Below are 24,751 nucleotides of genomic sequence, written 5' to 3' on the forward strand. Positions count from 1 at the left end.
GAGAAAGAGGTAAAATGGCGTCGGGATGGGGAATAACGGGGAACAAGGGCCGCTGCTACGATTTCTGGATGGACTTCAGTGACTGCATGTCCCGCTGCCGGGAGCCCAAGGATTGCGCACTCCTCCGTGAAGATTATCTCGAGTGCCTCCACCACTCTAAAGAGGTATATCCAGGTTTCCTCACCCTTTATCCCCTCTACCTGGAATTATATCCCAATTTTTCGATTCAATATATGCCGAAAAGTAGGTATGTTCAGCTCGGGACTTGTGATTGTAGTTCCACTGATTGGGGATTTGTTGATTTCTCTTTTTAATTTTTGTTCCTCTGCGTTTCTTTGCTGTTGAAATTATCATTGTTTTCAGTTTGCAGTTGAATATATGGTAAGATGTATGGACTATCAGGGACTCGATTGGTTATAAGTTCCTGGCATTTGGTATCAAATAATTGTAGTTCTGAAATCAGAATTAGAAATACTGACATGTAAACTTGATTTAGGTGTATCATATAATCTAATTCTACAGATTTATTCTAAGTATCCAAACACAAGGTAATGCAGTTGCTGGTATGAATTTTTCTGTCTCATATTAGGAATTTACTTAGATGATGTGGATATGAAGTTGATCCCGGAGAAACTGAGATGATCTGGATCAAAATCATGAGTGATATTCTGAATGCACAATTTGCAATGTCAGAAGTATTGTGGTCTCAGTTTGAGAGTAAATGCGAGTGTAATTTGTGATTGAAAGATCTATTGTTGAGTATGATGGTATAGGTGGTCTGTGCATCTGTTTTTGCGCTGATATCTACTAAGAAACTAATGTGGATAGCTTGTTAGGTATTTCAAGGACACAGCTTCCCTTTCTTCTACTTCCTTTCTTTTCCCCCCTCAAATTTAGTATGTGAGATCCAAATGTATGCCTTGGATTTTTCTGTTTATATTTTGAATCCTGAAAATTGCATTTTCAGTGATTCTTTTTCTAATTAAACAAGTATCAAGATTTTGAGACATGTAAATACTTCCTGAGTTGAAGCCTCCCTCCCCCAGTTGGGAGAGCTGTCAGCAGTACCCTTTTCTTAGGTTCCATTAGTTTCTACCCTGGAAACTTTGTAATCATGTTCAACCTTTGCCTTATTTCTCAGAAAATTATGATGTAATACCCTTTTGATACTTCATATGGAAACCTTAGGAGCTTGTATAAACAAGGCAATAGAATTGGTCTCATGAGAGTTTCTCTGAAGATGAGCAAAAGCTTCTAAAGACTAATTTTATGATAATATATATCTCTAACCCTTCTCTTTACAATATTAGAATGATATAATAACCATTTACATGATCTAAATTTTCTTGTTTCCTGTAGAAGCCGTAGTTTTTTATTGGAAGGGCCCCCTCTGGCCCAGGTTAATGCACTTAAGAAAAACGGAAAGGATAAACTAGATCAGGTACCAATGGTATGAAGGCCTATATTTTAACAACTTCACTCTCAACAGTTTCCTTGTCTCCACCTTTTCATCTACATCTCTTTTCAATTAGTCAAATTTGCATGACATTTAATAGTATTGCGTTGTGCAGTTTCAACGCAGGAACCGAGTCTACAAGGAGGAGCAGCGTCAACTGAGAGCAGCTTCAGAGAAGGGCAAGGGAGGCATAGATGATGTTCATCACTGAGAAACATTATTATTTCTCTTCGTTTCAACCGAGTGAAAAGAGGAATGAACTAAATGATTTTCTTCAAACATTGTTGGAAATAAGAAATGAATCAGTTGTATTTACGTGTTGTGCAATGTCAAGTACAAGGATGTTTTTCCGCATCTGCCAAATGCGAGGTTTGGTGCAAAAAGAGTGAGATGCATGTTTCCTTGCATATGATGATGATTGGGCTATTTGTCACTGGCATTGAGGCTTTTTTCTTAATTGTTTCTCCTCTCCGCGTTGTCGACCTTTTCTTCTTCGAACGCAAGTTTCTCAAGTAGATTTTTATTGTGGATGCATGCCTCGTAGCTCCTTGTTTCTGAAGCGTACAACATGTATTAAGTCCAAAATATGTTTGATTTCTTATTCAATTTTTCAAAAAGTTATAACGTAAACGGGGAATTAAAAGCCAAGAGCACCTCCGCATTTGCTTTAGTTTAAATTTGGGATAGTTACACTGTTTTTTTCTTTTTTTAGGTTTAGTCTAATTATATGTGAATTTTAAATACTTTAAAAACTTATACATAGTACTTATAATGTTTATTTTTATTTAACAAATTGATCCCTTTCAATAGCTAAAATTCACCAAATATGTTGATATAAGTAGAATAATTGATTTTCTTTTTACCGGTTGAATAAACATTCATATTTATTTTTTATTGATTTGTTATTCACTTACTACATGTTGAACAAATATTTTGTATCGAAATATATTTATAGGAGTGAAGATATACCCCTACATGTATTATGGTGTCAAGATATATAAGGATAGTTTGCTCAAAAAATATTTGTTGCCTAAGTCAGTGATAAGTCAATTGGGGTAAATATAAATTTTTCGTTCGATATTTTTTTAATATCAACAAGTTCGGTGAATTTTGACTAACGAAAGAATTTCTATGCTAGACATAAACTATTGTCATAGATATAATGTGCTATTTCTCAAATCACATGAATTTTACGTATAGTAAAACAAAATTACTTTTTTGGGAATTATTTAACCTTATTTATCAAAACTAAAAAACTGATTGTAACTACAGATATAATAATAATGATAAGTAAAAATTTTATGTCCTTCAAAATTAATATAGACAAGGTTTATTTTCAATTTATTTCCACAAAACTCCCTGAACGATAAATTAAAAAAAAAAGCAGAGAATTACTTACATATCTTACATATTTTGAATTTCGAATTATAAAATTTTACATAGATTCCAAAAGAGGCCGTTGGAGTAGAGAATTCTGAAGAAAGAAAACGTCTATTTTAATTTTTGTTTTCCATAGGATAAGGTCACAAGACCCGAGCCAAATGGTTCCGTTCCGTGTACAACAATATATGTGCTCCTGCCTTTGTTTCGTTTTTCCTATATTGCCCCTTTCCCTTTTCTCTTACCGCATCAAACCCTAAAAATTTCACTCCATCCGCACTTTCTCTAAGCCTGGCTCTCCTCTCAATCGTTACTCCTCACGGTAAATCGCGAATTTCGGCGTCTCTGCGCTATATGGTGTTCGATCTTCCTGACAATCTTTTTTGTTAAAGATCTTTTACTGCTATTTTGGTTTTCGCGGCAGTTGTGATGCTTAAATGTTTTCACGATTCATGGGTTCTAAGTTGATTTCGAGGTTTCGCGTTTCAGTTTCTGTTTTACTGAAGTTGCTTGTTCTGACGTTTATTTTTGTTAGTTTTATTATTTTTTCCTGTCGATATTATTCGGTTGGTTCTGTGAAATTATAGTCATGTTATTAGTTTTGTAAGTTATATTTTCGTTTTTTACGTCACTGGTTTTGGGTTACCTTAATCTTGCTATGCTGTTTGCTTGCATTTCTGTAGCAAGATGAGTCGCTCTAGCAGAACTCTCTATGTTGGTAACCTTCCCGGTGATATTCGTGAGCGCGAAGTGGAAGATTTATTTTACAAGGTCATATATTTTTTAATTTTGGCTGAATTTCATTTTTCTGTTGCATTACTTGTTTGGATTTGTCGATAATTATATTTATAATTTGTTTTGCATGGCTATGTTTTCTTCTGAAATCTTTATTTGAATGCACATAACATGCTGCTATGATGAATGGTGGGCGGGACATATACTGTGGGCTTTTTCTATGTTTTAAGTTTCTCAGAAGGTTGCTGTGAGTAATTACATGAAAGCTTGCCTTTCCATGTTCCTTTTTCTGTTTTGTTGTGGGCCACAATTGGGTAATAGATGTGTCGTTCTGCTGTGTTTTGCTTCAACTCATGGTGCGCTTTTCATAAGCATCTTTTATATTTTCAGTACCCTAGTTCTGGAGATGAAGCATTCTTCTAACATTATTTTCCTTAATATGGTCATCTGGGTAGTTTGTTTACATGTTAGTAATGCTCAAGTTGTCTTCTGAAAGCCTGGGGCTAGAAGGCTCTTTCATGCATTTAAGCTGATGATTACAGTTCCATAGATGATGATGTCAGTCTTAATTTTAATAAAGACGTTAACACCAACTGACATTTTAGGTAGACATAATTATGTCAGAAAGAGAATGAGTGGAGAAGAGAGGAAGATGTGTGGAAGGAGTTTCAAGGAAGTTGGGGTGTTTTGACTAGTAGGCGCTGAAGGAACTTGGGATTTTAGGAAGATAAGTCTTTCTTTTTTAATTGACTCATCACTGATTTAATCTAAAATAGATCAAAAAAAGAAGAAATAAATCCCATTCTTTTCATTTTCATGAGATGTATAAAAAACAATGGAAGTTAAGATTTGAATCTTTACTCTTTTCATCTGATTATGAAAATAAAAAAATAATAGGGAGGGGTTTTCGTACCTATATTATAGAAATAGCTTTTCTAATCTTTCATTTTGTCCAGAATATATAGATATAGATGAAGAAGAATTTTTGTTGCACTAAACTGGGAAAGGATTGTTAATTTGAATAGCTTCCCTAATCTATAATTTTGTCCAGAATATATAGATGAAGAGGAATTTCTGTTACACTATGTTCAGATCATTGAGAAAATAGAAAAAGAACACTAGATTCTGTTATATTTACTTTTCGACCAAATAAATACTGTGCTGATCCAAATGAGATAGACTTATAACTAAATAAATATCTCCAATAAGTACACTTGGACGCACATTTCTTTTGCATTTTCTTCCAGAACCAAATTTAGTAGCTATTTTTCTTTAGCATTTTCCTCCTTGAAATACAGGATGCAAACACAGCCTTGGAGTGATCTGAATGAGTATAATGTTCTAACATGCATGGTAACACAGGCAGCTTATGTAACCTGTTCATGCTACTTGCTATTAATCAGTTAAATTACTTTAAGTGCAGTTATGATAGTAATATTAGCTAGTTGGGTTCTGGTTTTCTTGAGCTTGGCTATAGAATCTATTTTCATTTACTTGAATAAGGAGCACGAGCTTTCGAGGAAAGATTTGAAACTATAAATTAAAAGTTACAGTATTGAGGTTTTGAATGATACTATAGAGTTTACCTTTAATATTTGCAAACTTGATTTCTCTCAGTTCAATAGTTCAGAGACAAATACCCTGATATCATGCTTGACGTTATCCAATCCTGTTTCTTAATTCAGTATGGAACAATAGTGCATATTGATCTGAAAATCCCACCGAGGCCTCCTGGTTATGCTTTTGTTGAGGTAAGTTTTAAGTTACCTTGGTGCCCTTCTTCATTGCCTGTAGTTTTTATCTTCATGTTTCATGACAGTTTGAAGAGGCGCGCGATGCTGAAGATGCCATTCGAGGGCGTGATGGCTATGATTTTGATGGACATCGCTTACGGGTTGGTTTTATCTGTTATAGCACTTACCCCTTCTCTCCTTTCATTGACTTTGTTGTATTTATTTGTGATCTCTGATTGTGCAGGTTGAGCTTGCACATGGTGGGCGTGGCCACTCTTCATCTACAGATCGTCATGGTGGTAGTAGGGGTCCCCGTGGTGGAGTGTCCAGGCGCTCAGAGTATAGAGGTGGGTGTGTTTTTCTTATGTGAATGTCTAATAATTGTAAAGATCTCTGCATTTATGCGACTTTTTCTGATTTGACTTCATTGTCCAGTTCTAGTCACTGGCTTGCCTCATTCTGCTTCATGGCAAGATCTCAAGGTAACTTCACTTGCTTGATGCTCAATGATGGCTTGTGATATTATTTTATCTTATAAGAGCACACTGCTGGATGTTATCTTACTAATCTAATGCTTTTAATGTAGGATCATATGCGCCGTGCTGGGGATGTTTGCTTCTCCCAAGTTTTCCATGAGGGGAGTGGTAAGCTTTGTATCTATTTTATACATCTGTAAAATGGAGCAAGTAGTACATGTACATCTATTTCTATTGTTTGTTGGTACAATTCTCTTTTGTGCATTCATATGCTTTATTTCTGTTTCTTTTGGATTGCTGATTCCTTTCATGATAATTATGCAACATTGGTGGTAAATGTGTTTCTGCCCTTTTTGAGTGATGAACATATTTAAGTTTTGATCATGGATGCATCAATGGAGCTGCCTATTTAGTGATTTAAGCTTGGCATGCTGGACTTCTGATTTGAACTCCTTGATGTGTTTTTGGTAGCTTAACTGTGTGGTCTTTGTATGTCATTGTTATTTTTTTTGACTGAAACATTTGTTGGGAAGTTTAGTTCTGGGTATTTGTGCAACTCATCTTCATCTTGGACATATTGCTTCTCATATTTCCATTTGATCTGTATATGCTATGCAATATAGATGTCATTTATATCATGCTGGCTGGCGAAAGATCTTTAGGTTATACCAACAAAGTATACCTTGCTTCACATCTTCTTGATTTTGTATGCACTTCTGGTCACCTTTCGTGATGGTTGTTCATAGTCTTGTCACTCTTGTGTTCCCGCATCTTACTTGTCTCCATTGTAATTGCTGGAGTCTTAAAGTCGGAATGTTCTAGTTTTGTTGTGCGAGGATTCTGAAAATGTTTGTGGCTTTTCTGCTTGCAGGGAAGACGGGGATAGTGGACTATACAAATTATGATGACATGAAATATGCTGTAAGTTATTTCTATTCATTTTTGCCTTTATTTTTTTCTTCTTTCGAAATATGATGTTCCTAGTGGCCCCTTCTTAGATCTCTTTACTTTTCTGTTCGTGGAAACTGGAGTATCCAATTTGAATTTCAAGTTACATTATGATTTTCTTTGTCTTCATCCTTGTAGATCAAGAAGCTTGACGACTCTGAGTTTCGTAATGCTTTCTCTCGGGCTAGAATTCATGTATGGCTCAATGTTTGAGTCTATGCCATTTTATTTTCCAGACTATTTGCATACACCTCTGTGACTACGTCTCTATTCGCCTCCATTAGGTGAAGGAATATGATTCAAGCCGCTCTAGAAGCCGCAGCCGTAGCCGGAGCCCTTCTTACTCAAAAGGAAGGAGCAATGGTCGAAACAGGAGGAGTCTGAGTAACAGTCGGAGCAGGAGCAGGAGGTTGGATGTTCTTAATAAGTGATTTGTCTTTCTGTTCTTGGTTTTAGTTGCATTAGTGGCATTCAATTTATGAGACCAGTTATGAATTTAATGAATCTACATGCAGCATCTCACCCAAAGGTAACTCATCACGCCGCTCAAGATCTCGTTCAAAGTCTGTATCTTCACGGTCTCGTTCTGGATCACGAGCGCGCTCTGTATCAAGGTACGTTATTTTGGTGGTGTTTGGTTTGCTGAAGTGGCTCATTGTTTGTGTGTGTGTCCGCTCTGTTGGCAGGCAGACAATTTTGGGATTCCATTTGATTTTTTTCAGTTTTTCTATTGCTGCTTGTTGCATTTTTGTTGGGTTAGTAAGTACTTTTTTGTGATTCCCTTTCTTGGCCATCCTGCTGACTTAAGTTAGCTTGCTTTCCGAATCAAGACCACATTTAACTTTGATGCACTTGCTAATTGTACATGAAAAGCAGTATTGTGAAGCAGTGAGTTATATTGGCAGATAGTTGGGCCAATCTGTCCACTTTATAGCTGGGGAGCTCCTTTTTCCTTTTAAGTTGCCCAAGTTCTACAACTCTTGGAGCTCTGATCAAAGTGTTTCTTCTTTTGTTTTTTTTTTTTTTGGGAGCACCTTATGCTAGTAGTTAGAGTTTACATAGTTTGCGTTTGTGATTAAATGATTTGAGTCAGCTTATTTGTTGGACATTTGAGTATATTGTTGCCAAGGCTACATATCATGGTAATGCTCAAGAACGTTCATGCCAACCAAATGCCAGTTTAGGATATGGAAATAATTAGTTTGGGTTCACAAGCTACAATCTATAATGCCAGTTATATGCATGTACAAATTTAACCGAACAAAGCATGTTTTCTTCAGATCATTTGATTCCTCGGCCGAGTCAGGAAGTGTCTGCGCCTCTGCTTTCTCTTCCCTTTCATGTGCTCTGCCCTTTTGCTCTTTCATTGTGACTTCAATGTGGTATTAAGAAAATGTATCCACTGTCGAAGAATAATCTGCTTTGTTCTTCTTTGTAAACATGGAATTGCCTTTGTTGTTTTTAGATACGGATATTTGCGCGATCTGGGGATTGCATATTAGGATCTTGTTGGGTGATATTGGTTCAGTTGGCTACAACTCTTTTGGTTGTGGAGGTATGATGTTTTATAGATGGTAACTTTGGAATCCTTCACGATGTCTCTGTTCTAATGAGCATCGCAAATGTCCAATGGGTGCTAGATTGGGAACATGAAGATCATGGATTACTATGGTGAAGCTGGACAGTGAACTAATTGGCATTTGAATAACGGAACACCTTTTTGCAGTGGAAACGATTTAACTATCTCCAACGGTGTACTCTACCAAACCATACCATCAGTGTTTAATGATTCTTTTGGTTTCGTTTGCGTATGGGGTCATTCACAGCATGTTATTTAGCTTTACATCAAGGGTTTGTTTCTTTTTTGGTTAGGTTGCTTGCTTAGGTGAAATTTGCGTTTTCCCCCTTTTATTTGTTTTTTCTGGGCTCGTCTTTGCTAAATGTTTGTGAGTTTCCTCTTATCCATTTTGGTCATGGTCACTCTGACGTGGAAGTGGCATCAAGGCTCTTGGATCAAAGTTGTTAAGAGGCACTAGTGGGTATTAAACTGGGTTGTTTCTGGAACTTTTGCAGATCTCCATCAAGATCCACATCCCAAAAACCATCTGTAAGTGTTGGCTTGATGCTAATATATTGTTCTAAGTTTTTTTTTTGTTTCTTCTGTTTGGTTGGATGTAAATGCCAGTTGATATTTTGAAAGTTTGGGCCGTTGATGCAATTCTCCCCCAATATGCTTTATATTTGCCTCTTTCTTTTGATCTGACAAATATTAGCGTGAGAAACGTGTGAGCAAGAGTCCAAAAAGACGCAGCCCGAGCAGAAGCCGGAGCAAGAGCCCAAGCCAGAGTCGGAGCAGGAGTCTTTCCAGGTTATCTTTGTTTTTGCTCTATACATATAATTGGTGTAAGTTCTGGATTCTTTCATGTTGATTGAACGTGATTCTTGTCCATTTGAACAGGTGAAAAATGCCTTAACTGGTGAGCAACAATGCTGTGACTCTTGGTTACCAGCTTTTGCTGGAAGGAAAGGGAACTACACTATGCTACAGCTTATAGTTAAACTGCTGGACTTGTTGGTTGAGTATGCTGTGGTGTCTGGAGATTATTTTCGTATGTTTAATTCCTTATGAAAGACTTCAGTAATCTTAAAAATTGCAGTCCTGTAACTGTATTGTCTACAAGATTTTCTAGGGTTTTAACTGCTGGTCACCTCCGTTCTGTATTTACCTTCAGATCTCATTTCCATAAGTATATGCCTATCTATCTGTTTGTAGTGTTTTTCTTTCACTCTACTTCTGGAATCATTCTTCTGTTGCAGGGTACCCATACTTTGTATTGATAAATAGTTGGCTTTCATGTTCAATGGGCATGATTTAAGTGCCCAAGAACTCGAGATCATGCAGGGTATTTAGCTTACTTGCCTTGAAGCTCGACGAACAAGATAGTGTCTTCAATGTTCTCATCTTTATTGTAGGGACAAATACAAGGAGTGGCACATGGGACATCTTTTCATGCTAGCTAGTTATATGTCTTAACGTGAAGGGTGACGTGAGGTATTCCACAATTTGTGGTGTAGTATCATCTTTGTGGGGTCCAAGTTCTTTATGTGGTGGATAGTGGTAGCCTTGGGGCTGCCCACTTTAAACTCCAAATGCTGTGCCTATCAACGTTGGAAATTTTCCATATCTGGTTAATGTTCAAGTTGTCAATCGACTCCTATGCCGATTCAGTCTATCGCGCTTCCTCAAAATTCCTCTTCATCTTTCATCCCAACATAATATGTTTTCCCTTCTCTTGGCTTCCTCTCTTTGATATGATAAATCAAGAAAATGAAGAAAAAACACTGAAATAATTTCAGGACGAAATCAAACACCCCCCTGGCGGCTTTATCTCATGTGAGACTGAGAGTGACAGTGACAGTGAGACTCAACTTCTGAAAGAAGTTGGGATGCACAAGATTCGCGAAGACAGATTGTTTACTCAAAGAATAGATAGATTGTTTAATCAAAGAGTAGGAGGGTGCAATACTGCGACTCTTGTTAGATTGTTTGGTTACAATAATTGAAGGATTGGCAATGTACACACGACTCTTATTCGCAGGCTACATACGGCTCTTGTGAAAAAGAATGTCGAACTTATCAAAAGGAAAAAAGGTATGAGAAGAACATTGTGGTGTGTGTTAGCACCTCTCGAATAATTTTTTGAACTGGAATTTTGGCTGATTCTGATATAAAGTGATTCTAATTACTTAAAATTGTAAGAAGGGAAATTCTTGTCCGGATTCGACTTGGCTAATTCTGAATCAATCACATAGTAAGTACAATATACTTATTATATGATTGATATATAATTTAAGAAAAAGGTGATTGAATTGGTTCGACCAAGAATTATGATTATTTATTTGTAACAGTGAGTACGAGTGAATGCTCCTAGATTTGATTGTTGACAAATCGGCGTCATCAGGATTCAAGATACAAATTCCACCGCAAATAACTCCCTTTCCGCCCACCGCAGAACACTTCCTCCTCCAAATAATAAATATTTCTCCCTGGTAAGACTGCTTGCTTATAAACATCAGATTGATTACTTCTTCTCTCATTTCCCACATACGATTCTTGATTCGGAGCTGCGGTATAAATTTGATAACCTCAGCAGTTTTATCTGTGTAAAATGTCGGAAAGCGTTTTCTCGAAGCTCTCAGACGATGTTATCCTCAACATATTCTACAAGCTGGAGGAGGATCCTCGCAACTGGGCCCGCGTCGCTTGCGTCTCCACCAAATTCTCCTCCCTAATTCGAACCGTCTGTTGCAAGATGAAATGCACGCGGTCGATCCCCGCTGTTGTTTCGGATCTCCTTCCGTCTGCCGCCGCGCCTCCCGGCGTCTGGGCATCGCTTTACAAGCTTGCCGTCTGCTGCCCCGGCCTTCTCCACTCTGGCGTCCTCCTCGAAAACTCAGATTTCGGGCTTGAACGTGAAATCGGGCCCGATGAAAATTACCAGGAAAACAGATTGTTCCGAGCGAATGAACCTGAAAAAGCTGCTTCCTCGAGTAATGCAGGTCATGAATCAGTTGCTCCTGTTGACTGCGTCTGGTCGTTGTATGATGATTTGCTATACGATACCTTGTATAGTGATGCTGAAACGTTGTCAAGAGAGGCGGCTGAAATGCCCGAAGCTCGGCCTGAAGTCAGGGAGGTTGAAAAAGCGAAGCCCGATTTTACTCTCTGTAAAAGGAGGAAGATTTGCAGGCCACTCAGGTCGCATCTGGCGTCGGGGGTGTGGAATTTGAGCCGCGAGCAAGGCAACAAGCTGCTTGCAAGCAGATTCAAAGGGGATTGTTTGTACATCTGCGATTGGCCCGGATGCATTCACGTCGAGGAGAAGCGGAATTACATGTTATTCCGAGGGATCTTCAAGAATTTCAAACAGTCGAGGGTTTGGAGGACGATCAATGATGGGAACAGGAGCAAGATTGATTTGAATTGTGCGTTTTGCGCCTCCAAACAGACGTGGGATTTGCATTCTTCGTTTTGTTTGAGGAGGTATTTCGGGTTCCATGACGATGGAGAGCCAGTTGTTCGGGCTTATGTTTGCGAGAACGGGCATGTTTCAGGGGCATGGACTGATTGGCCTTTGTACAATTGAAGCTTCAATCTTGCTCGTTTATGTCTGGATTATGAGGAAGTTGGTTTCCTTTTGAGTATTTCTTTGATGTCATAAAAGGTATTATTTGAATGTTTGTTTGATTTTGGTTTCGTCAATGTTCTGTACTTCTTCTGTATTTGTAAAACACTAGTCAATTGTGAGAGCCCATTGTTTATGAATCAAGAATTCTACCATCATTTTCCAGATCATATACTCAGTAATCTCCACATAAACACACTTGAGCCTCATATATGGAAGAATATCTAAACAGGCTGAGACTTGCGTATATTGTTCCGATCGAATTTTATGCTTTCATCTTTCTTGATGTGATTATTTATTAGAATTTAGTCTACCAAAATTTAAGCCAGTCGAACACTCCGATAACTAAAAAGTTATCCAGGTTATACATGAGGGAACAAATTTTATAGGATGTCATTTTCGTGTATTAATTTTTCTTAATATGTCAATTATCCCTTACTTACAGATAGAACACAGAGTTGCATGCATATATCATACAACAATACAGTTAAACACATGCTGTCGATACCCAGGAGAAAGATTTCAGGCTTTCAGACAGCTACATACTTGGGGAAGCTCAAACAATCCCAGAATCACTAGTACAATAACCAATATAAAGAGTTCTGGTCTTCAAACAACTAACTTTTCTTCATCCAGTCCAGGTACTACGACATCTTCTCTCATCATGGCCCAGTAGTTTTCTCCAACTTCAGCTCCAGCTTGTCCAAACAGTTCAACCAATGCAGGCAACTTCCCATAGTACCTCTTCAAAGCGTCTATGAGAAGTGGATTATGTGGATCTTGGACATGCCACACATAAACTGGCGGAACAAGATCGTCAACAGTTGCCTCCTGCCAAGCATGTTGGCCATCCCTCATTTGGTGCTTGAAAGCCTGGCATTGCCTCACCCTATGCCCTTTAGGCCCAACTTGCACCTCCGGACAATACCCACATGTTTGCACAGCGTACTTCTGCATTAGCCTAACAACTCCGGAACACATTTTTTCGAATGCTTCCATTCCTTGGGCAGCAAAACCTGCTCAGGAAGTAATGCATTAGTTGCACTATTATGTCATTTTGAAACTTATATAATACGTCAGAGACGAATAAGGAAAATTTGGCCTTCTCTCCGACTAAAGGAGAAGACGCGAGAAACATCATTTGAAAACCCTTCAAGTAAGTAAATTCTAAATCCACAAGGAGCACAAGGTGATGCAAGCAAAAGATACTCTCTTCGCCAGTACCGTGTCTTAATATAACAATTAGCTTTCAGTCTAAACCAAAGACAACGTAAAAAGGTAATAATACTTCAAGAGAAATTAGGTACTTCTGCAAGGTAAAGACAAACCTTTAAGATCGTTATATGGCAAAATCAAAGGTTTTTTATCTCCTTTAGACCTCTTTGCCATCTCCCAAAAGCCAAAGGGTTTTATGTCCCTTCCTGACAAATCATATTTGGGAAACCTCTTCTCAAAATCAATCAGTCTTCCAGCAACACAATAAACTGGGAAGTCAAACCTTCTTGTTGGATACTCGGGAATTTCCACACCAGCCTGAATGCACAGTTCCACAACGGCTGGAATTCGATCCACTTGTAGCCTCTCAAAAAGATTAGATTCGACAACTGGAAATACGTGATCAACTCCACCTCTCTCCCATGTATGCTCTTTATTCTTCCGGCTACCACTCACATTACATGTCCTGATTTTATGTGGAGGATCACCCACATGCACATCTCCACAAACACTGCACCACATAGGATGCCACAGTTAACCCAAATTCTCTGATAAATAAAATCGAAATCAACTATAAACTAACTCAAAAGTAGTATGAATCTATCGTCTTCGAAATGTTCATATGCTTCTGCAATCAAACAAATGAACTGAAAGACAATCTATGATCACCTGCATACAAGAATTGCAATGCTTTCGGCAACTCTTGAAACGCAAGTCAATAATTGAGTTCTTGCAGCTAAGACTTCATGAGCAACTGGGATTAATTCTTTCACCAATAATCCATTTTCAGGAGGTTTTAACGTGGCCTCTCGGACCACTCTCCTTTCTTGCCTTTCCAATCTCGACTTACGCTTGAGTTCATTAATGTCAGTCACCCAAGGCTTCCTCTCGGACCTTTTAAGCTTTCTTGGTAGCTCCCGGGAACCCGACCCAGTGGAGTATGATGAACAATCACAAATTTTTACCTCAGCTGCAGCAGCTAAATTCTCCTCGTAAATTCGCCGCTTGAATGTCTGGTGTAGGTTTAAGACTGTTCGGGATCGTCTACAGAACATCAATGCTGATGAATGCAAAGTCGAGAAACTACTTCAAGTTTTTCTCACAGGGGAAGTTTATCAAACATGTTGCAGTCACGGAAATGCTGATTAAATATCCCGCCCCCAGGTCGAGCAAAATCAAACTGGGAGACCAGAAAAGATGCTTAAACGTCCGCAGTACGCGAAAGATTGAAGAAATTAACCTTGGAGTTAGGCCTGGCAACGAGTCGAGCTCGAGCTCGACTCTGCAACTTTGAGCTCGAGCTCGAGTTTGTTCCAGAAATTGCAGCAGAATGGAGGTGGGAAGGAGAGGAATTTTACAACATTAGATACAAAATTTTTCAGAAATTTTGCTAACCGATAATGGTCTTCTATACAACATTACAACTCTTTTATAAAAGCAAACAACAACAACAAGAATTAAACCAATTATTGTCCCCGAAAAACACACCCAAACCCAAGAAAAAAAATTTAAACAAGATGCTAAAAACACACCCAAACCCAAGAAAAAGAAGAATAAGTAAAATGCAACAAAGAAATAAGGATTACCTGGAAGCCGTACTCGTCGCCTTCCTCGTTGCCGATTTACCGTCCTAGTAGCCGTGAGTTTGGGGCTAAGGTTCTAAGAGATGGGTTTGGGAAAAAAATGAGAGGAGAAAGATGGAAGCCGTACTGTCGCCGTCCTTGTTGCCGACCTACCGTCCTTGTTGCCGTGAGTTTGGAGTTAGGGTTCTAAGAGATGAGTTTGGGGAAGAATTGAGAGAGGAGAAAGAATTTGGAAGAAACACAGAGAGAAAGGAGGAGGAAGAAGAAACGACAACAAGAGAGAGAAAGAGAGAGTTTTTGATTTTTTACTTTTTGTATTATTATTATTATTATTAGTTTTAGTATTATTATTATTGTTATTAATAATATTATTATTATTATTATTATTATTATTATTATTTTAAATTATGAGATCGAATCATAAAATTCTTACATAAATATATGTCCACAATCTGCAAAATTTATATATTTATAAATATTAGTATAACATTGATATAACTATTATCTTACATTGTTGAACAACATGGGTTAATCGAACCATCAAAATTCAGATCAAACTGTTAGATATGATAAAACTTACAAAAAAATAGATTTGATAAAGTTTTAGACTTATTGGATATACGGATGTCGAGATATCGTACTCGGAACATAAATATAATCATTCAAGATTGTGTACCGTTGAATGAGGCCATGTGATTTTAAATCATACCATCTGATATGATCTAATGGACACAGTTTTGTATATATTTAAATTTCGTATGAATCAGGTACTCGAATTTTAATATATCGTAATTATTAATTAATTTTTTTAATCTCACAATATATATAATAAAATAATAATTAGAATTATTCAATCATCATCATTATTATTATTATTATTATTATTATTATTGTTGTTGTTGTTGTTGTTATTATTATTATTATTATGATTTTTAGATTAATTCATAGAAATTACTAAATTTTGACATAAATTTATAAATAATAAAAAATCATAAGTGAATTACTTGTCAATTTAAAAAATATATAACGTAATACAAATATATATTAAAATATAACATAAAGATATTATAATAATTTTAATTATAAAAAATATTATAATTTACTAAGTTGTTGATTAAATTTATTTTTATATAAAGATTAAATGTATAAATAAAAGTACCATAGTAATCATAATTTATTATTATCCAAAATAAAATGTATGATATTGATTAATAATTATAATATATGATCAATTTACATTGTAAAATTGATCAAATATTAAATATATAAAGAATTCAAATATATATATATAAATTAAAAAATTATTATTATTATTTTTAAAATGTATAATATATGACCAATTTACATTATAAAACCGATTAAATATTAAATATAAAATTAAATATATAAAAAATTCAAAAATAAAAATAATATATAAAAAAAAAAAAAATATTCACTCGCTCGCGAGAGTCGACTCATCTGCCGCGCCGCCCCTATTTGGAGTGAAGTTTTCGCCGTAGATGATGATGCTCTGCATTGATAATGTAAAATGAATTGGGGCTGGGGCCTCATAATTTTTCAGAAGAGATCCTGGCCCATTGTGACCCAAACATTTTATTGGGCAGACTCAACTGTCCACACAACATGGACCTAAAGCCCAATTACACGTTTGCTTCGACTAAGCTGTTGAGTTTCTTTTATATATATATATATATATATTTTCTTTTTAAATGAAGACAAAACAACTTTTTTGTGTGTGTGTGTTTTAATTTTTCAAGAACTATATATTAATCATTATTCATAATATTTTCTCTCTCCACGATCTTACATATTAAATGATATCTCAAAATTATTTAATTTTTTTCATATCATGAAAGGACAATCCAATAGTTTGAGTTTAAAATTTTCTACAAGAAGTCTTGTATTCTAATTTAGGTGTATGTATATATAATAGCTTATCCTTTACTCTTTATTTAAAGTCAAATTACAACTTATATATTAATTCACTTTTTCATTTACAAAAATGAAATATAAAAAAGAAAAAATTAACACACGTTGATTGAGTGTGAGAGTGAGTGGCATAAAACCTTAATAAAATAGAGTTGAGTGGAGAAGAGAAATGGGTAGTGGAAGGGGATTCCACTATGAAGGGCTTTCCTGAATCCTCTTTCCAGGTGGCCAATCATATCACATTATTTCTTTTCCTCTATTATGCTAATATAAACAGACATGATTATGAATTATGATGTCTGCACACTGACCAACCCACTCATCCTTTATGTATCTCTCAATTCACATACATTCTTTACATATACTCAAAAAGAGGATCAACATAATCAAATGTTAAAAGGCACCACCACCCATTCGCCTATTCACTCAAATAAGTACATAAATGTGGGTTCTTTGCTCACTACTTTAGCTCATCCACTCTAAACTTCACTCACTGCTCCGGAATTAATAGTGATCAAAAGTATACACCTTCCATTTGTGGTTTATTTTTATAAATCAATTATTTCTTTTGCGTAATTACAGTAGAAATAATTTATATAATATTATCAATATATCTATAGAATGTATGTAGTTTTTTAAAAAATAAAAATAAATTATGTAAATAATTATAGATAAGGAATGTAAAATTATCCCTTAATATTATAAAATATAACTGGTGTTACCTTTTAATTGAGCACTAAAAGATTTTTTGCTTTATGCATGGACCATACTTGGCTCTCCAAAATACCATTATATATATATATCATGAAAAATACAATTTACCCCATGTGATATGAGAAATGATAAAAATATTTCTTGTAAAAAAAAATAGTAAATTATCTCATGTGTTTTAAAAAATGAAGCAAATACCCCCATCTAGACAACGAGAAGGATAATTTACTTTATTTTTTAAAACACAAAGGACAATTTACTGATTCTTTTTTCATAAAAAGGTATTTGCTCATTTTACATATTTTAAAAAGTAAAATGCATTTAGGCCTACATACAAATGTTTCTATTCATCAATAACCCTCAACTTGAATTGAATGTAATTTACCTAAAACAACAGAAATCTTTTCAAATCTTAGCACGATGGGTATGTATTCTCTAACAGCCTCTTTAGACATTTTACCCACAACATACACTCATAAAAAGTAGTTGGAATTATTCAGTAAATGAGTATGTAAGATGGATAAGTAGATATAAAATAAATAAATGGTGAGACTTACGTGGAAGTCACGCCACGATAGGAGAAAAACAGCTAAAAAGAGAAGAATTAGGATCTTGGGATAGCTATTTTGTGCTGAGTCCAATAAAGTTTCTTTTTATATCAGATATGATGTATGTATGTATGGCAAAAGAATAGGATGTGTAGCTGATTCCAAGTAAGGAGAAACGTAATGAATTCTGGGACTTATCCTTAAAATTTTGGCTTTAAAAAGATTTGCCGGCAAATTAAATTCGAAGGCGACGGCGGGCAGTTGGGTAAAAGCGCTAATGCTACCCACAGACACAGTTTGTTGCTTCACCTTTCCGTGAACTTCTATGGGAAAAAAACTATTAATTGACTTTTTCATGCTTTTTTTTCCTCTATTTATAAACGTAATCTGCTGTCAATTGGAAGCGTTACTCTTTCTTGCGTCAGGGATGCCAAATCCCACTTAATTCATTGGATGTATATCGGGTTAAACAAATATAGAAATCACATTCACACGCCTGCGTGTTTTCTTTCTTTCAGTTTCTTTTTGAGAGAGAGAGAGGGAGGAAGGGGGAAATACAACAAGGGTTTAATGTTGAAGGTAGGAAAATGAAGTTCTGTAAGAAATATGAGGAGTACATGCAGGGTCAGGGACAGAAGAAATTACCTGGGGTTGGTTTCAAGAAACTGAAGAAAATCTTGAAAAGGTGCAGAAAACAGCCTCATTCACATGGAGTTCTTGTTGATAAGGGTAACGGTGATAGCTCCACTTGCCCCCAGCAATGCCCAGGTACTCCCATTCAACAATTTCCATTTTTGTATCTACGTATGTATAGTCATATTTGATTTCTCGTCAATCAAGCGTCGCGATTGCTTCAAACAAAAAAGAAAAAATCTCGAGTATGCTATCTTAAATCAGGGATCATCTTTGTTTCTGAGGTCTTTAATCTCTCGTTGTGGATTCTTCAAACTCTAGAGATTATAGATTTGGTATACTTTGAAACCGAACTCAAATTCTGAGAACGAATTAGTCCTCAAGTGTTTCGTGAAAGATTTTCATATATATATATATATATATATGTGTGTGTGTGTGTGTGTGTGTGTGTTAATGTCATTGGATAAGAGTTTAGAAATGAAAATTGCTCAAAAATACCATTGAGGCTGGTGCTTTATGGAAGAGTATAAAACATAGGACAAAAATCAAAGAAACTCTGCTTGATGCATGCTGGTTTAGTTTTAAACAGAAGAAAAGGGCAAAATATTGTACGTAGAACGAGTGGTGTTTGATTTGTACATTATCTTCTTCATCATTTTTATTCAAATTTTATCGTCTTCTTCAGTCTGCGATGGGACATTCTTCCCATCCCTTCTCAAGGAAATGTCGGCAGTGGTAGGATTCTTCAATGAAAGAGCCCAGAGATTGCTTGAGCTGCACCTGGGATCAGGTTTCAGCAAGTGTTTTATCTGGTTCAAAGAAAAATTACGAGGAAATCATGGAGCACTGATTCAAGAAGGCAAGGACCTGGTTACATATGCTATCATCAATGCCGTTGCAATGCGCAAAATACTCAAAAAATATGATAAGGTAGCTTACCTAAAACTCAAGTGCAGAATTGAAGATATTCCGTATGTCAAGATTTATGATTTCTCTGTTTATGTTTTATAACTGCAGATTCACTATTCGAAGCAAGGCCAAGCTTTCAAGTCGCAGGCCCAAAGCATGCACATTGAGATACTTCAATCACCGTGGCTCTGTGAACTTATGGCTTTTCACATAAACTTGAGAGAGTCTAAAGTCGATTCAAGAAACGCTTCTGCACTTTTTCAGGGGTGCTCCCTCATATTGAATGATGGAAAACCGTCTCTGTCTTGTGAGCTATTTGATTCAGTAAAGCTTGACATTGACTTGACCTGTTCTATATGCTTGGTGAGTGCATCCTTTATCCCGTCCCTCCATATTTATCCTTTTCATTTCATTTCGGTTTCTAGTAAAATTCTAATTTATCTTGCCTGCCACTTTCCTACACAAGTGGACAATTTATTTTGGGTTTTGTTGAGTCAATTTTGGCTAATAGGAAGGAGCACATACAATCTTTCAAGACTTGGCATAGACAATTTCTGTGGGTAGATTCATATGCTTGAGCTCCAAGAAGGACTTTATGTGAAAGAACTGTAATCAGGGTTGTATGAAAAATAAACCTTTTCAAGTCATTAAGAAATATTCCCCCCAAGTAAGAAAGGATTTGGAATTCTGTACTTTGTTTTCACTGTTGGTAAGGGATTGGAATGGGTAGGAATGAGTTTGTTCAGTCACATAATTTTTTCTACAGCCAGCTAAATTATATGGGTTTCTTTTTTCTTTTCAATTTATCAACAGGAGACGTTGTTTGATCCAGTCTCTCTTACCTGTGGTCATATCTTCTGCTACATGTGTGCATGCAAAGCTGGTTCAGTGACTATTGTTGACGGACTGACAGCAGCAACCCCCAAGCAGAAATGCCCAATATGTCGACAGGTATCATTCTTCATCCCCATTTATCATATTGAAGTATATAGTAAATCGTTACAAAGTTTGATGAATCCATCATCATTTCAATGTACCATTCTAATTAATTCTTCTAACTACAATGGTGAATGGATATCTGCTCTTCAAACAGAAACGAGTGGATTTTCCATCCAGCTCTTATGCCCAAACCTATAAATCTGCTTGCTGAGTTTTTTACAAAACATTACATATTTCAGTGAGTTTATCTTTGACCGATTCCAGGAAGGAGTATACGAAGCTGCAGTACATTTGGAAGAGCTACACATTCTATTAGGCCGAAGGTAACTTTTGCATCTGAATTATTGATTCCCTCAAGCTCTGCTGCCTTAAATTCATAAGTTTCTGTCAGCAGTTCTTTGTCATTAACTAGACATACATGTGAACAGTTGTCCGGAATATTGGGAGGAACGGCGTAAATCTGAAAAGATTGAGAGAGTTCAGCAGACGAAGGAGCATTGGGAGTCCCAGTGCCGGCTATTCATGGGTATCTAAGCAGAATGATCAGCACTCTATCCTTCCCTGGATAATTTATCACTGCTTTTTGCTTTTCTTTTTATTTAAAACTTTTTTATGGTCCAAAAGTCTATGAGATTGCATGTATATGAACCGTGGGTTCTTGTCAAGAAACTGATTTCCTTGTGTGTTTGAAAAATTTAGTACTCCTTGCCATTATTTCTTGTTCTTCCGTAAGTTGAATAAAACTACTTTTCCAGGAGATCTTAATTCAGTGCCAGCGTCTCAAACACGAGAACTCCATTGGATATTTAGCATTGCCCTATTTTCTTAAATCTTAACCAAGTTATCTGCTTAAAGAATTATTTCGCCGAATCATCTCTCTAATTAATATAAACTAAAGAAAGAAGGTTTTGCATTTTCTCAATAGTAAATCTTCTACAGGAGAGTGTGCAACATTATAATGGAAGATGAAGAAAGTTCCTAATCTAACACATGAACCTTCTTAGAAGCTCGCAAATACACTTGAGTTCTAAACAATTTTACGTTTTTTCAATCAATGATGTAATACTTTGAACTAGCCAAAAGAAAAGAATGATACTTTGAGCTAATTCTTACGCCCCCATGAATAACATTAGAACATTGACATCGAGTTCTTTAAGCCCCTAACTTAGGAAAAGTACACCATAAATTTTCAATTACCAGGCGTGTGAATGCCAACATCCACAGAGCACAGATCACAAGGACACGAAAGTTAACCACTAATCTAAGAACATATACTATTTCAGTAATTCAAATCATCAGTAACAAAATTATAAAGATTACACATGAGAATCTGATCAACTGAAACCAGCAACTAGAAGAGTTGATGAGATAGAGGCTGAGTTCACAGCTGCACAACCAGCAGCGTATTTTCTTGTTTGAATCAATCGCTTTCAAGATCCCACAATCAAGGGGTTTTTATCTTTGTGCATATGATAACGTTTGCATAGTTTCTCAAGTGTTGCTACTGAATGTTGCATCTTGTTCAGTTTGGTATCCATGAACATGCTCTGCAAATCATTGAATTCGTTAGCTAAAATAAACAAACTCCACAAATTATAGATAAAACAATTCCACTCGTTCAATGCACCTGATAATCATCCCCGTATTTCTCCACCAGGCAGCCTACATGAATCCGTTGCATGGCTGTAAGTGGTTGAAGGGGCGTGTGTTTGCCATCAGTCCGCTTCTTTCCTAGAGCTGATTTTAAGTCTACATTGCTCCAAATAAAACTTGATGTTAATACTTGTGAAGTGGCAACTAAAGCAGAAAGAAGAAGTACAAATTCCACTGACAACTTGTAAAATTCAACATCGAAAAAACACTTTGTTTTAGTTGAAACAGAAATTACTGAGTTCTACATTTACAGAAACACAAAACACTGACGCACGCCGGCGTATTTGCACCCAAAAACATAATCAAGTCAGAAAGAATACCACAAATGGAGGCATTGTCACACTGAATAAACCGACTTCAAACTATTGCTACGATGCCAATTTAAAGAAGAAAGAAATAAACAAATCAACCAAAAGAGCAGAAAACTGACCATCTTCTTCGAGGTCGCTGCCGCTTTCAATAGGCTCGAACTCAGATACGACGCCGTCCCCAGAGGGAGGCACCTGGAGAGCATCACTCTCGACGATGTGAGGTGTACGGGACCGTACGCCTAGGAAATTGGGATTCGAAACAACGCCGAATGACTTGTAATTCTCGATGACGCTGGCCTTCTCATCCCATTGCGAAAGGGGGTCCAGAAGAGATTTCAATTTCGGAGGAAGATTGAATGCCGGCTTGAATATGTGAGGATTTTTCTTCGGCAATCCGACTCGTACTTTCGGCTTCGATCGCTTGTACTTTCTCCTTGAACCACCCATTGTATTACTCCCTCGCTCGCTCCCAAATTTTAGGGCTTTCAAGAAAAGGGCTAGGGTTTAAGAGTAAGATATTTGTCCCGATTCATTGTTTTCCAAGAAATCGCTAAACCCTAGTACCAATTTTTCCCACTCATGGGTAGGGTCGTTATTTCGAAGCAACGCTTTCTTCTTAAAAGTAGACATATATGCAGAGAAGAGAATAGAGTGCTAATAAGGTCTTCATTTGATGGTCAAGGGGTTGCTTGTAAATGCTTTAGATAAAAATTTATCATCTTATCGTTAAAAATAATATTTTTGTTCTATCTACTTTTACAGCATATTGGTAAAATTCCAGGTACATTCTAACTTTAATTTATTTTTTTCACTTTAACTTTTATACAATCATGCTTTTATTAAAAAAAAATAGAGAGGAAAACAACCCCCTTGTAATATCTGCAAATAAGCAAATTGCCCCCTTATGAAAAAACAAATAGCGATTTACCTCCCTATTTTTTTAAAATACAAAATTTATCCCCTTTTTAAAAATAAAGCAATTTACCTCCCTATATAAGTAGGTAAATTGCTTTATTATAAAAAGTATAGGGGGGTAAATTGCTATAATTTTTTCATAAGGAGTAATGTGCTCTTTTTTAATATCACAAGAAAGAAATTATTATTCACCCTTAATTTTTATGTTAGTCTCAGCCATATTAAAAAAGCACAGTAAATTGAAACTGGATATGGTAATTTTGTAACTTTTGATCCTTTTTACGGTTTTACTGTTCTTTCTTGTCTCATTTGCTTTACAAAGTGTTGCTTCTCAATGACAAATCCTCAAAAACCATTATTCCCAAATTAAGATCAGCATGCAAGAAATCATTCAACTACTGTTAATGATCTATAGCACATATCAAGAATTATGAACTACAAATATCTTGTAATTCCAATACAAATTTTGGAGCTTATTTTCTACTTATTGAACTATTACAACCTCGACTCCACCTATCCTTTTCAGGACGCCGCAGGTTTATCTTGCAAACCCTTCTTCCTCCCTCCAAAGAATAAGGCCAATTATGCCATCAGAACATTATGATTGATGGGAATTTATCATGACATTACTATGTCAAGTTTACAAAATGCCTCATATGTTTTGGTTTGTCCAACAGAATGACTGCTCCGCTCAAAGTTCTGATGATCGGTTGGCGTACTCCTGAACCAATGCCCCGAAGAGGGAGGGCCTCTCGAGCAAGTGAGATGGGCTGTCGAATTCTTTTGCCCTTCCTGTTTGTAGATGAAAATGTGAACATTAGTTAAATGTAGGGTTAAAAGCATTTTACCCCCCTGTGTTATGTTTAAGGTTAAAAAGAAATCCATGTGATAAGGAAAATAGCAACCCCCCCTGATAAGATAAATGTGGCAAAAGAACGCCTCAGAGCTGGATTTGTCATACACAGGGAGTAAAATGCCTTTAACCAATTAAATGTATGAGAACAGTCGGAAAAACTTAGTGTAGAGCTTGACTCAACATTACATATACCCCGAAAATGTGAGGTTTTTTTAACTGGTGAGTGTTGTCTACCTTAATTTGCGTACAATTATCTATATTGCTATATATTGCTAAGAGAAGAGTGAGCCGTCATGCTTTTCTAACATCTGAGTTATGCATTTACTGAGAAATCAAATGAAAGACAAGAAATGGAGCACGCACCTGCATCTATGACCAACACTCTGTCACAGTCCATCACCGTCGGTATCCTGTGGGCAATGCTTATAATAGTGCAGGCTGCACAGTCCTCCCTTATGATTTTCTGGATCACTCCATCGGTATATGAATCAACCGATGCAGTTGCTTCGTCCAAAAACAAAAGTCGGCTTCTTTTCAGCATTACTCTTCCTAAACACAGAAGCTGCCTCTGGCCCACGCTCCAGTTATCACCATTATCAATCACTAAAAGAATCGAACAAACAAGTGACCAGAAG

General features: G+C 36.4%; 7 protein-coding genes across 10 annotated transcripts in view; 4 read left to right on the plus strand and 3 right to left on the minus strand.

Moving 5' to 3' along the window:
* Nucleotides 1–1,913, plus strand: LOC105163132 (NADH dehydrogenase [ubiquinone] iron-sulfur protein 5-B-like). Its single transcript, XM_011081369.2, has 2 exons — nt 1–164; nt 1,572–1,913. The coding sequence occupies exons 1-2, from the start codon at nt 15–17 to the stop codon at nt 1,665–1,667; spliced, it is 246 nt and encodes an 81-aa protein (XP_011079671.1). The 5' UTR covers nt 1–14; the 3' UTR covers nt 1,668–1,913.
* Nucleotides 2,996–9,514, plus strand: LOC105163131 (serine/arginine-rich-splicing factor SR34-like). Of its 4 annotated transcripts, none has more exons than XR_002287289.1 (15): nt 2,996–3,158; nt 3,520–3,607; nt 5,257–5,322; nt 5,391–5,465; nt 5,549–5,651; nt 5,740–5,786; nt 5,891–5,948; nt 6,652–6,701; nt 6,867–6,923; nt 7,013–7,137; nt 7,244–7,342; nt 8,194–8,283; nt 8,369–8,835; nt 9,002–9,096; nt 9,187–9,514. XR_002287289.1 is itself a non-coding variant. In XM_011081368.2 (14 exons), the coding sequence occupies exons 2-14, from the start codon at nt 3,524–3,526 to the stop codon at nt 9,188–9,190; spliced, it is 897 nt and encodes a 298-aa protein (XP_011079670.1). In that variant the 5' UTR covers nt 2,997–3,158; nt 3,520–3,523; the 3' UTR covers nt 9,191–9,514. The 4 variants fall into 4 exon arrangements, 1 of the variants encoding a protein (XP_011079670.1); XR_002287290.1 differs by lacking the exon at nt 9,187–9,514 and having other exon boundaries at nt 8,369–8,482; nt 8,802–8,835; nt 9,002–9,098; XR_847889.2 differs by lacking the exon at nt 9,187–9,514 and having other exon boundaries at nt 9,002–9,098.
* LOC105163133 (phytochrome A-associated F-box protein) lies at nt 10,626–12,084 on the plus strand. Its single transcript, XM_020694713.1, has one exon. It carries the CDS (start codon nt 10,898–10,900, stop codon nt 11,873–11,875), a length of 978 nt encoding a protein of 325 aa, XP_020550372.1. The 5' UTR covers nt 10,626–10,897; the 3' UTR covers nt 11,876–12,084.
* LOC105163349 (APO protein 3, mitochondrial-like) lies at nt 12,354–15,001 on the minus strand. Its single transcript, XM_020694714.1, has 4 exons — nt 14,716–15,001; nt 13,799–14,309; nt 13,243–13,640; nt 12,354–12,930 (listed from the first exon to the last, which is right to left on the minus strand). The coding sequence occupies exons 2-4, from the start codon at nt 14,182–14,184 to the stop codon at nt 12,524–12,526; spliced, it is 1,191 nt and encodes a 396-aa protein (XP_020550373.1). The 5' UTR covers nt 14,185–14,309; nt 14,716–15,001; the 3' UTR covers nt 12,354–12,523.
* On the plus strand, nt 18,032–21,150 carry LOC105163134 (probable E3 ubiquitin-protein ligase BAH1-like 1). Its single transcript, XM_011081372.2, has 6 exons — nt 18,032–18,668; nt 19,219–19,463; nt 19,551–19,805; nt 20,256–20,393; nt 20,646–20,704; nt 20,810–21,150. The coding sequence occupies exons 1-6, from the start codon at nt 18,488–18,490 to the stop codon at nt 20,913–20,915; spliced, it is 984 nt and encodes a 327-aa protein (XP_011079674.1). The 5' UTR covers nt 18,032–18,487; the 3' UTR covers nt 20,916–21,150.
* On the minus strand, nt 21,478–22,934 carry LOC105163135. Its single transcript, XM_011081373.2, has 3 exons — nt 22,465–22,934; nt 22,009–22,130; nt 21,478–21,928 (listed from the first exon to the last, which is right to left on the minus strand). The coding sequence occupies exons 1-3, from the start codon at nt 22,790–22,792 to the stop codon at nt 21,812–21,814; spliced, it is 567 nt and encodes a 188-aa protein (XP_011079675.1). The 5' UTR covers nt 22,793–22,934; the 3' UTR covers nt 21,478–21,811.
* LOC105163136 (ABC transporter C family member 4) overlaps nt 23,627–24,751 on the minus strand; it is a 7,329-nt gene continuing 6,204 nt past the window's right edge. Inside the window, exons 11-12 of the mRNA XM_011081374.2 lie at nt 24,480–24,719; nt 23,627–24,052 (exon numbers count right to left, since the gene is read on the minus strand). Coding sequence (XP_011079676.1) covers nt 23,952–24,052; nt 24,480–24,719 — 341 coding nt within the window. The 3' untranslated portion in view covers nt 23,627–23,951. The remainder of the gene's footprint in view (nt 24,053–24,479; nt 24,720–24,751) is intronic.

The sequence above is a fragment of the Sesamum indicum genome, linkage group LG6 (genome assembly GCF_000512975.1).
Source record: "Sesamum indicum cultivar Zhongzhi No. 13 linkage group LG6, S_indicum_v1.0, whole genome shotgun sequence".
In the NCBI taxonomy this organism is placed as follows: Eukaryota; Viridiplantae; Streptophyta; class Magnoliopsida; order Lamiales; family Pedaliaceae; genus Sesamum; species Sesamum indicum.

What these genes read in the sequence shown, in the direction of transcription:
- LOC105163132 (XM_011081369.2), top strand. Translation starts at nt 15, where the DNA reads ATGGCGTCGGGATGGGGAATAACGGGGAACAAGGGCCGCTGCTACGAT. An exon ending in GCCTCCACCACTCTAAAGAG is followed by an intron (nt 165 to 1,571) that starts GTATATCCAGGT and finishes TGCGTTGTGCAG; the next exon opens with TTTCAACGCAGGAACCGAGT.
- LOC105163131 (XM_011081368.2), top strand. Translation starts at nt 3,524, where the DNA reads ATGAGTCGCTCTAGCAGAACTCTCTATGTTGGTAACCTTCCCGGTGAT. An exon ending in CAGGCGCTCAGAGTATAGAG is followed by an intron (nt 5,652 to 5,739) that starts GTGGGTGTGTTT and finishes TTCATTGTCCAG; the next exon opens with TTCTAGTCACTGGCTTGCCT. An exon ending in AGTTTTCCATGAGGGGAGTG is followed by an intron (nt 5,949 to 6,651) that starts GTAAGCTTTGTA and finishes TTCTGCTTGCAG; the next exon opens with GGAAGACGGGGATAGTGGAC.
- LOC105163133 (XM_020694713.1), top strand. Translation starts at nt 10,898, where the DNA reads ATGTCGGAAAGCGTTTTCTCGAAGCTCTCAGACGATGTTATCCTCAAC.
- LOC105163349 (XM_020694714.1), bottom strand. Translation starts at nt 14,184, where the DNA reads ATGTTCTGTAGACGATCCCGAACAGTCTTAAACCTACACCAGACATTC. An exon ending in ATTGCAATTCTTGTATGCAG is followed by an intron (nt 13,641 to 13,798) that starts GTGATCATAGAT and finishes TATGTGGTGCAG; the next exon opens with TGTTTGTGGAGATGTGCATG. An exon ending in GCCATATAACGATCTTAAAG is followed by an intron (nt 12,931 to 13,242) that starts GTTTGTCTTTAC and finishes CTTCCTGAGCAG; the next exon opens with GTTTTGCTGCCCAAGGAATG.
- LOC105163134 (XM_011081372.2), top strand. Translation starts at nt 18,488, where the DNA reads ATGAAGTTCTGTAAGAAATATGAGGAGTACATGCAGGGTCAGGGACAG. An exon ending in TACTCAAAAAATATGATAAG is followed by an intron (nt 19,464 to 19,550) that starts GTAGCTTACCTA and finishes TTATAACTGCAG; the next exon opens with ATTCACTATTCGAAGCAAGG. An exon ending in CACATTCTATTAGGCCGAAG is followed by an intron (nt 20,705 to 20,809) that starts GTAACTTTTGCA and finishes ACATGTGAACAG; the next exon opens with TTGTCCGGAATATTGGGAGG.
- LOC105163135 (XM_011081373.2), bottom strand. Translation starts at nt 22,792, where the DNA reads ATGGGTGGTTCAAGGAGAAAGTACAAGCGATCGAAGCCGAAAGTACGA. An exon ending in CAGCGACCTCGAAGAAGATG is followed by an intron (nt 22,131 to 22,464) that starts GTCAGTTTTCTG and finishes GGAGCAATGTAG; the next exon opens with ACTTAAAATCAGCTCTAGGA. An exon ending in AATACGGGGATGATTATCAG is followed by an intron (nt 21,929 to 22,008) that starts GTGCATTGAACG and finishes AATGATTTGCAG; the next exon opens with AGCATGTTCATGGATACCAA.